General features: G+C 45.6%; 1 protein-coding gene across 1 annotated transcript in view; it reads left to right on the top strand.

Annotated features, from left to right (window-relative positions):
* The first annotated feature begins 269 nt into the window (after positions 1–269).
* The window catches only part of phc1 (polyhomeotic homolog 1), a 22137-nt gene continuing 11313 nt past the window's right edge, over positions 270–11093 (top strand). The window contains exons 1-10 of the mRNA XM_058392726.1: positions 270–475; positions 1655–1805; positions 2327–2437; positions 2980–3054; positions 4839–4982; positions 5088–5249; positions 5397–5478; positions 5804–6576; positions 6758–6899; positions 7014–7162. Of these exons, the coding sequence (XP_058248709.1) occupies positions 1677–1805; positions 2327–2437; positions 2980–3054; positions 4839–4982; positions 5088–5249; positions 5397–5478; positions 5804–6576; positions 6758–6899; positions 7014–7162 (1767 nt within the window). The 5' untranslated portion in view covers positions 270–475; positions 1655–1676. The remainder of the gene's footprint in view (positions 476–1654; positions 1806–2326; positions 2438–2979; positions 3055–4838; positions 4983–5087; positions 5250–5396; positions 5479–5803; positions 6577–6757; positions 6900–7013; positions 7163–11093) is intronic.

The following is an 11093-nucleotide window of genomic DNA, read 5'->3' as shown; positions in this document are numbered from 1 at the left end:
TTTCAGCGTCATGTTTCCACCTACAGGCGGAGAGGGGAACTGCTGCGGTAATATCCACGGTAATATGTCAGTGTGTTTTTACTCAGAGAACACACACACACACACACACACACACACACACTCCTGTAAAGATCAGCTCTGTCATTTATAAAGTTTATTTAAATAAAGTTGTGTTAGGAAAAATAAAGCACAAATAAAACTTTGGAAGTAGGCCACGCACGAATGTGACGTCGTGTTTGGCACCGGAAGTAGAATTGTAAACAGTGAGAGTGGGCGGGGCTTCTAGCGTCTCGGGCTACGGGTTTTCTATGAGATTTTTTTTTTCAAGAAAGTCTGATAAAACAAAACAAAGTTGATTAAATAAGAGAAGAAGCCCCGCCTCCCGTCTCCGCCTCCCGACTCCGCCTCCGCCTCCGACATCACCTTCACTACAGGGGAGGAGGAGAGTCCCGCACACACAGCGCGTCGCGGTCAGGTACAAACCTTACACTCCTCGGCTCTTCACAGTTAGCCAGCTAGCTGGAGCAGGCTAACTGTGCTAACTTTCAGCTGGAGCAGGCTAATGCTAACTTTCACCTGGAGTAGGCCAATGCTAACTTTCAGCTGGAGCAGGCTAACTGTGCTAACTTTCAGCTAGAGCAGGCCAATGCTAACTTTCAGCTGGAGCAGGCCAATGCTAACTTTCAGCTGGAGCAGGCCAATGCTAACTTTCAGCTGGAGCAGGCCAATGCTAACTTTCAGCTGGAGCAGGCTAACTGTGCTAACTTTCAGCTAGAGCAGGCCAATGCTAACTTTCAGCTGGAGCAGGCTAACTGTGCTAACTTTCAGCTAGAGCAGGCCAATGCTAACTTTCAGCTAGAGCAGGCTAACTGTGCTAACTTTCAGCTAGAGCAGTCTAATGCTAACTTTTTGCTGGAGTAAGCTAATGCTAACTTTCTGCTCGGGCTAACTATGCTAACTTTTAGCTGCAGCAGGCTAATGCTAGCTTTCAGCTGGAGCGGGCTAACTGTGCTACCTTTCAGCTGTAGCAGTTTAATGCTAGCTTTCGGCTGGAGCAGACTAGCGTTGCTAACTTTCGACTGGAGCAGGCTAATGCTAATTAGTATGCTAATACTCTTTACTTTAGCCGGAGCAGGCTAGACGTGCTAACTTTCAGCTGCAGTAGGCTAATGCTAACTTTCTGCCGGAGCAGGCTAGCGGTGCTAACTTTTACCAAGCGCACTCTATCTAACTGCAGCAGAAACACGTTATAGACAATAATAATAACAATAAGAATATCATGACATTAACAGAGTTTATAATCACACTGTCAGTCCTGTAGAGATTTATTTCTATTAATTTATAGAGTTTATTTATGATTGTTTATGACTACCGAATATCAGCAGACACACACACACGGGATGTGCATTTATATTAATTATAACATCACATGATGAAAATGAAGTAAATTAAGAATATAACAGAATATCTAGAGTAGACCTGCAGTAGATAAAGTGCACAGTTCCGACGGAGGATACACTGAATGACGTTCAACATAAACCAGCGCGCGCCCAACACGTATTTTACACACACACACACACACACACGTGTGTGTGTGTGTAAAATACGTAAAATTTATTTTTTTATTCAGCTGGATTTATTTGTGTGTGTGTAGTGGAGCTCCATCACGGTCCAGCATGGAGCAGTCAGAGGATCAGAGCAGCTCAGGTTCGTCCAGCAGCAGCAGCGGTGCTACAAGCTCCGGGGGAAACACTCGACCTGCACAGATCTCTCAGATGTCTCTGTATGAGAGACAAGCTGTACAGGTGAAACACACACACTCTCTCTCCATCACCCGGCACATGTGATGCAGATGTGTGAGTGCCATGTCTCAGAGGTGTTTATGATTAGGTTATACAAGGTGTTATTACAGCAGTAACTCAGTGTTAATAGCCTCACTCTAACCCCTGTGTGTGTGTGTGTGTGTGATAAATAACGTGGCTAACACACGTGTGTCGCGTGTCCGTATGATACGCTCCCTTCACCGTGTGTGTGTACATTTTTCAGTGCTCTCGCAGCGAGTGAAATATCAGCTGATGTTTAGAGATGGACGTTTATATTTATTTATAAAAACATGTCACTGAATATTTCTCTGCTCTTCTGCCTGTGATGTCATGAGTGAGGTGGGTGGGGCTTATCTCAGGTACACACACAGTGATGTACTTTATTAAAGGCTCCCCGAAGGACAGCTGCTCTCCTGATCATCACCTTTCATCATCACATGTTCCTCACTTTCACAAGCTGTGTGTGTGTGTGTGTGTGTGTGTGTGTGTGTGTGTGTGTACAGGCTCTGCAGGCTCTACAGCGACAGCCGAACGCAGCTCAGTATTTCCAGCAGCTGATGCTTCAACAGCAGATTAACAGTGCTCAGCTTCACAACCTCGCCGCCGTGCAGCAGGTCAGACCTTCTCTTACCTCTTTTACCCCCTTTACCTCTTTTACTTCATTTACCTCATTTACTCCCTTTACCCCCTTTACTTCTTTTACCTCCTTTACCTTTGTTTACCCCTTTACCTCTTTTACCCCATTTGCTCCCTTTATCTTATTTACCTCCTTTACTTCTTTTTCCTCTTTCACCTTTTTACTCCTTTAACCCCCTTTATCTCTTTTACTTCTTTTACCCCCTTTGCCCCCTTTATCTTATTTACCCCTTTTACCTCATTTACCTACTTTAACCTCCTTTACCCTCTTTACCCCATTTACCTCTTTTACCCCTTTGCCTCTTTTACCCCTTTTACCTCATTGATTTAGTTTTTTTCCTGTATGTAAATGAGTCTCCTGTACCTCAGTTAACTTCATTGTCAGTTGATGTACCTGTAGCTGTGTGTGTTATAGAGTGTTGTGAATAATGTGCTGTAATCTCAGGTGTGTTCTCAGGTACACTGAAGTGTAGGACTCTGTACAGGAATAACTGATCTGGGGTTATTGTGTTATATTTAGGCCACTCTTGCTGCCAGTCGACAGTCCAGTTCTCCAAACACCAGCGTGTCTGCAGTGAGCACCGCACAGTGTACAGTACGTCTCTCGCAGCTGAACACGCCCACAACCTCACTCCAAAACACCTCCACCTGATACACGCCCACAAACTCACTCCAAAACACCTCCACCTGATACACGCCCACAAACTCACTCCAAAACAACTCCACCTGATACACGCCCACAAACTCACTCCAAAACACCTCCACCTGATACACGCCCACAAACTCACTCCAAAACACCTCCACCTGATACACGCCCACAAACTCACTCCAAAAACACCTCCACCTGATACACGCCCACAAACTCACTCCAAAACACCTCCACCTGATACACGCCCACAAACTCACTCCAAAAACACCTCCACCTGATACACGCCCACAACCTCACTCCAAAACACCTCCACCTGATACACGCCCACAAACTCACTCCAAAACACCTCCACCTGATACACGCCCACAAACTCACTCCAAAACACCCTCCACCTGATACACGCCCACAAACTCACTCCAAAACACCTCCACCTGATACACGCCCACAAACTCACTCCAAAACACCTCCACCTGATACACGCCCACAAACTCACTCCAAAACACCTCCACCTGATACACGCCCACAAACTCACTCCAAAACACCTCCACCTGATACACGCCCACAAACTCACTCCAAAACACCTCCACCTGATACACGCCCACAAACTCACTCCAAAACACCTCCACCTGATACACGCCCACAACCTCACTCCAAAACAACTCCACCTGATACACGCCCACAAACTCACTCCAAAACACCTCCACCTGATACACGCCCACAAACTCACTCCAAAACACCTCCACCTGATACACGCCCACAACCTCACTCCAAAACAACTCCACCTGATACACGCCCACAACCTCACTCCAAAACAACTCCACCTGATACACGCCCACAACCTCACTCCAAAACACCTCCACCTGATACACGCCCACAACCTCACTCCAAAACACCTCCACCTGATACACGCCCACAAACTCACTCCAAAACACCTCCACCTGATACACGCCCACAACCTCACTCCAAAACACCTCCACCTGATACACGCCCACAAACTCACTCCAAAACACCTCCACCTGATACACGCCCACAAACTCACTCCAAAACACCTCCACCTGATACACGCCCACAACCTCACTCCAAAACACCTCCACCTGATACACGCCCACAAACTCACTCCAAAACACCTCCACCTGATACACGCCCACAAACTCACTCCAAAACACCTCCACCTGATACACGCCCACAAACTCACTCCAAAACACCTCCACCTGATACACGCCCACAAACTCACTCCAAAACACCTCCACCTGATACACGCCCACAAACTCACTCCAAAACACCTCCACCTGATACACGCCCACAAACTCACTCCAAAACACCTCCACCTGATACACGCCCACAAACTCACTCCAAAACACCTCCACCTGATACACGCCCACAACCTCACTCCAAAACACCTCCACCTGATACACGCCCACAAACTCACTCCAAAACACCTCCACCTGATACACGCCCACAAACTCACTCCAAAACACCTCCACCTGATACACGCCCACAAACTCAAACACCTCCACTGAACACGTGTTAGTGTGGAGTAACTGATACACTTCCACTGAATACTCCAGTCTTTTAATTGTTTCCTCATGCTGCTTAGTTTTACTGCAGTTACATTACAGCACCTGTAACTGCACCTGTTCAGGTGTTTGTGTCTGTGTTCTGATTTAAGTTGTGTTTTTAGGTGTTATGTCTTTTTTTTCCGTCACATTAACAAATATTTCCATAATCAGGGTAATTTAAGCAGCACTTCAGGGGGCGGGACCATGACCAACCCCCGCCCAGTGGGCCCTGCAACATCTGTGACATCATCTGCTCTTAGCCAATCAGTGTTGCTGGGTGGGAACTCAGCAGGTCAGGGACAGATGTACCTGAGAGTAAGTTATGAAAAATTGAATTCATGTTATTCTTGAACTGTAAATAAAGTTTATTAGGTTTTAGTGCTTCTGTGTAGTAATGTGTTTATAATCTCTCTCTCTCAGGTGAATCGCTCACTAAGGGCTCCTCAGCTCATCTTCATGCCTGGCGGCACGGCAACAGCCGCTGTGGCAACGGTTGCCCAGCAACAGCAGCCTCAGCAACAACAGCAGCAGCAACAGGAAGTCCCGCCCACAACTTCCAGTTACCAGTCCGATAGTGACCAGGTAAGACCTCCTGCTCCCTCTACCTACCCCCGCCCCCCCTGGATTGACCCCCATCACCCCCAAACACACCCTGACCTTGTGAACTGCATGGTCCATTTCGACATCTTTCATTAATTAACTACCGCACTCCGACCTCATGTACCCCAGGTGCAGAATCTCGCCCTGCGCTGTGCTTCTGCCCCCCGTGTGACCGCCGTTAAGACTGAATATCCTGACAGGAAGGACCCGAGTAAGTCCATGTTTATGTATTTATAGTTTAAAGGCTCTGCACCCTGTACACTCTGTAGTGAACTACACAGTAGCTGCAGGTGTGTAGGACAGGACCGTGTCATAGCTAACACTTTGCCCTAAACCCACATTGAAATGGACCTCTGTGGCACATGGCTCCGCCCCTTCTGTCTTCCTAATTACCCTTTAAACCATGTGTATTGGGACACAGCCAGAGCTTATCCTCTCCACCTGAAGCCCACTGAGTGTCAGGAAACGTCTCTATTCTGAATTTATCGTTTATTAAAAATATCTCTCTCGCTCTCTCTCTCTTTCTCGTGTCTCAGGTTCCTTCTCTCTTGGCCCACAGTCTCAGCAGCCGCAGCAACAGCAGTTTTCATCGTCAGCTCAGCAGATCAGCAGCAATAAACTTCCCACTCCTCCTTCCTCCACCTCTTCCTCGCTCTCTTCCTCTTCTTCTTCCTCTTCTCCCTCTCTCCCTCTCTCCCAGCTCCTTCTCTCTCCATCTCGACTTGCACCTGCTGCCACAGTCACCCACATCCTGGTCCCGAGCTCCAACGTCCCCACATCCTCTCTGGGTTTCCCCAAACCCAATGTGGCGGCCCAGACACTGGTGGTGCAGCCACTTCAGCAGCAGCAGCAGAATGGAGGGGACAAAATGGCAGGCCCCGTCCCCATACAACCAAAAACAGCCCAAAGCGGTCGCCTTCCCTCACAGCTGCCCCCTCGTCAGCCTCCACCTATCCTCCCGGCTCCTCCCACTTCCCACCCCCCCCACGTACCGGTCCAGTTGCTCGGTTCCAGGCAGGGTGCACTGGGAACCTCCCAGGCTGTAGCGGTCCCACAGACCCGGACCTGCTACTCCCAGCAGGACGGCTCCGTTCACAACCCCAACCACAGCTCCACCTCTAATGCAGTCACCATGGTAACCACTATGGAGACAGGCAGTGCTGGCTCTGGCCTCAAAGTGACCAATCAGAACACAGAACCCAGTCAGATCAGCTCTTCTGCTGAGATTCAACCTACAGATGAAGATCACAGCGGCACCGTAGCGCCACCTGCTGGAGAGACTGTGTTCGAACAAAATGGAACCTCACAGGTCAGTGTTGGTCAGGCAGCGATGCCATAGTTAGAGTTATAGAACATTTTAGAACTGGATAAATAAATCTTTAATTAATAATTTTAATAATACTAATGTTGAATTGTTATTTGGATGAACTTATCTAACTTTTATTGTGCTAAATGATCACGCTGTCAGTCTCTTCTTCAACCTGATCCAGGGGAAGCCTGCCATCAGCTCCTTGAAGAGAAAATCAGAATCAGATGTTGCAGGGGAGATGACCTCACAAACCGCTGCCCAGAACTGTCCACCAGTCCCAGACTCCGCCCCTCCACTCTCTCCTGCTCCCTCATTGGACACTGGTGAGTCAGGACAGTTGGGGAAAAAACTGAAAAATAAGTCAAAAACCTCGGAGTTACAAAACACCTCTACACCATGAGAAATATTATTGCCTCTCTCTCTGTCTTTCTCTGCAGCTCCTGACATAGCGTTCTCCACTCCACCAACCCTGTCACTGTCCCTTCCTCACCCTCGAGCTCCTCTCCCTCAGGCTGTGGTCAAACCGCAGGTCCTCACTCACCTTATCGAAGGCTTCGTCATTCAGGAAGGAGCTGAGCCATTTCCTGTGAGTCTGTCTCTCTCTTTCTCCAAACCACACCCACTGTTGACAGGTCAGTCCTCTGTGTCCCAAACCATGTATCTATTCACTATAAAGTGACTATAGGAAGCATCCTAAACCACACCCTCTTAATTTCTGTTCACTACATAGGCTGCATAAACACTGTTGATGGCTCACCGTGGACTGATTTTATATGTGAGTGCTGAGTATTCTGCATTAGTGCACTATGTAGTAAGTAGGGTGTGATTTTTTTTTTTGGTAGCATAATATTAATAGTAATATTCCAACAATAAAGAAAAGAAATAAAGAGAACAAACAAAAAAACCCTCCCACCCCACCCTGGCTCCTGGCCCATTACAGGTGACAAATATAACACACACTCTTAAGTTTTACCACAAAAAAAACCTAGTCCAGCAGAACCTGAAGGCCTGTGAAATGTGAAAGAAACGGTTGCCATTTATTAAAAATCCTGCCAGTGTTTCCTCTGATTGTATATTTATTTTAAGCTTAAGGAATAACCCTGTATCTTTTAGCCACTGTGAGTGAGAAGGTGGGACAGAGGACGTCCACCGTAGGGGAAGGAGACGTCTGGACGACAGTGATGTGAAACTAATAACTTCTTTTTGCATAGAGTTTAAATGAGTTATTCCTCATCTGGAAGTCCAGAAATAGAGTAATCAGTGGTCAGGGTCACAAATGTACTCCCAGTATAGTGGACACTGCACTTAAATAACCTGACCAGCAATTGTATAGTCGTGGACAGAAAAAAAAAACGTGACTCAGGTGACATTGTGAGTTAGAACATCTGTCATGTTTGTCCTCAACGTCTGGGTAAATTTGAGACTATGTTTAGAAAAATGCACCCTGTAAATGACCTTAAACTGAGCAAGTGTGAGCCAAAACATTACATAAACCACTCACACCACTATCCCACCACTTGTCCCCAAGCTGAAGTCCCAGTCCCTCCTCCCAGGCAGCCTTTGTTTTGGAGGAAGTTTGATCACAAAAATCCAGAATATGTTTACAGATCTCAGAAACAGCAGCTTTCTGTTGTGATTTAAAAGTAAGCAAACTTTCCCACTGTTGAAGAGGAGGAGACGAGGGAAAGGAAAACATTTTTGCACAAAATGCCTAAATTGAAAAAATCTAGAAAGGTGGTTAGCATGTAGTCCATACAGTGACGATAAATTAGCAAAACTGTTAAAAAACTCACTCTGAGTATAAGCCAAGAAAACAGTGTAGACCTTCACTATGCTACACTGAACAAAAATGAGTCCAGACATGAAAGAGGAAAAAGACTGTAAGATAGTGGAACTAAAGGAGAAGCAGTTACAAACTTCAAATGTTTCCTAAACTGATACCAGATTTTTAAAGTGTTAAATACAACAGCATTTTTAACATACATGATGGGAAGAGAAGAATATGTAAGAGCAGATACAGAAGATGAGGAAGAAAATGACTGAGCTTCTTACTTACACCATGCTAAATGAGGTGATTCCACCCAGCACCATGTCTTATGGATGTGTGATGTCCAGTAATAAAACTGAAACTCTGGTCATGCCAGACCACCACTGGACTTGCATCTCTGAAGTAATGATTTACGCACCCTGGGAGATCCTCCAGACCAAACCAGAGAATGAATCATTTTATCTAATGAGTCAAAGAACTGTTCAGGTAGGAACACCGGGATTGTTAGAAATAAAAAGATAAATTGAGGCAGAACATTCATTTTAACAGCATTTATCTTCCTGATCAGAGATGAAGCACTCTTCCAGACTATTCCATCTCTGAAGATCAGACTTCTTTGGTCATGAGTGTGGTGACCTTTACAGAAAATAGATCTGAAAATCTACGAGTCATGTTAATACCATGCACCTTATATCCGGAGGTAGTGATTTTGAAGGCCATGTGCAGATGTTCAAGCAGTTGTGTTGATTGGATAACATTCACTCTTCTGAAAATGTCATTTATATCCAGAGAAGGAGCTGAATGTATCAAGAGTGGACAAGATACCGGGCATACCAGATACAGGGTCAGATACATAGAGCAATAAATCGTCTGCATACAATGATGATTGTGAATGACACCCTTAAATAAAGTAGAGGATCACGACAAAATGACCAGTGGTTCAATGGCCAAGGCAAATGGAGATGAAGGGTGGCCTTGTCTATAAACTATAAAGTAAAATTTTCTTAATACAGCAAATAAATACTCCCACTCTACCCTATCAAAAGCTTTCTCTGCGTCCATTCAGATCACAATCTCATACTGTGCTGAGTGAATAATATTTAAGAGTACGAGTATTAAAAAATAAATTAATTTTATAAAAAATAAATTAATTCCCTTGATTAAACTGTTTGGTTCCTCTGAAATAATACTGGGTAACACCCTCTTTAGGTGCGAGAACTTTTACATCAGCATATAGGAAGCACATAAAATGGGATCTTTATCACTCTTCAAAAGAAGAGCATTTGAAGCTTGGGTCAGTGTCTTGGGTCAGAGTAGTCGGAAGCAAACCATTTTCCAAGGATTCATTAAACATCAGAAGCAGTGATCAATAAATTTCATGAAAAACACTAGAGGATACTCATCAGGCCCTGTGTTCAGTGTTAGGTGTGTAGACGTTTACCGGCAGCACCTGTGTCTACGTTAATGTGCCTACAGCCAGGAGGTATCTGTCATTTTTATCAGCCTGTAAGCAGCTTGTAATGCCCGTAAGGCGTCTTGCAGGAGTCTGCAGGCGCCTGTAATGCCCGTAAGGAGTCTGCAGGCGCCGGTAATGCCCGTAAGGAGTCTGCAGCCTGTAATGTCTGTAAGGAGTCTGCAGCCTGTAATGTCTGTAAGGAGTCTGCAGCCTGTAATGTCTGTAAGGAGTCTGCAGGAGTCTGCAGCCTGTAATGGTCTTTAAATGTGAGAGAAGTCTCTGGTAAAAACACTGTGAGGTCAGCTGTTTCAAATGGCTATAAACGTTACCATTTAGATGAGCAACTCATGATACACCTCCACTCAACTCAACACTAAATTTTTAAGTTTAAATGAATTTAAGAACAAATAATGCCCCAAATGCCCCCCCAAACACGCACACACACACAGACACGTGTACATATACACACACCCCGAAACACACAGACCCATGTACATATACACACACCCCGAAACACAGACCCATGTACATATACACACACCCACAAACACACACACAGACCCATGTACATATACACACACCCACAAACACACACACAGACACATGTACATATACACACACCCACAAACACAGACCCATGTACATATACACACACCCACAAACACACACACAGACCCATGTACATATACACACACCCACAAACACACACACAGACCCATGTACATATACACACACCCACAAACACACACACAGACACATGTACATATACACACACCCACAAACACACACACAGACCCATGTACATATACACACACCCACAAACACAGACCCATGTACATATACACACACCCACAAACACACAGACCCATGTACATATACACACACCCACAAACACACACACAGACCCATGTACATATACACACACCCACAAACACACACACAGACACATGTACATATACACACACCCACAAACACACACACAGACACATGTACATATACACACACCCACAAACACAGACCCATGTACATATACACACACCCACAAACACACAGACCCATGTACATATACACACACCCACAAACACACACACAGACCCATGTACATATACACACACCCACAAACACACACACAGACCCATGTACATATACACACACCCACAAACACACACACAGACACATGTACATATACACACACCCACAAACACACACACAGACACATGTACATATACACACACCCACAAACACACAGACCCATGTACATATACACACACCCACAAACACACACACAGACCC

Source organism: Hemibagrus wyckioides, linkage group LG01 (assembly GCF_019097595.1).
Source record: "Hemibagrus wyckioides isolate EC202008001 linkage group LG01, SWU_Hwy_1.0, whole genome shotgun sequence".
NCBI lineage: Eukaryota > Metazoa > Chordata > Actinopteri > Siluriformes > Bagridae > Hemibagrus > Hemibagrus wyckioides.
This window is presented reverse-complemented; position numbering and strand designations above follow the sequence as displayed.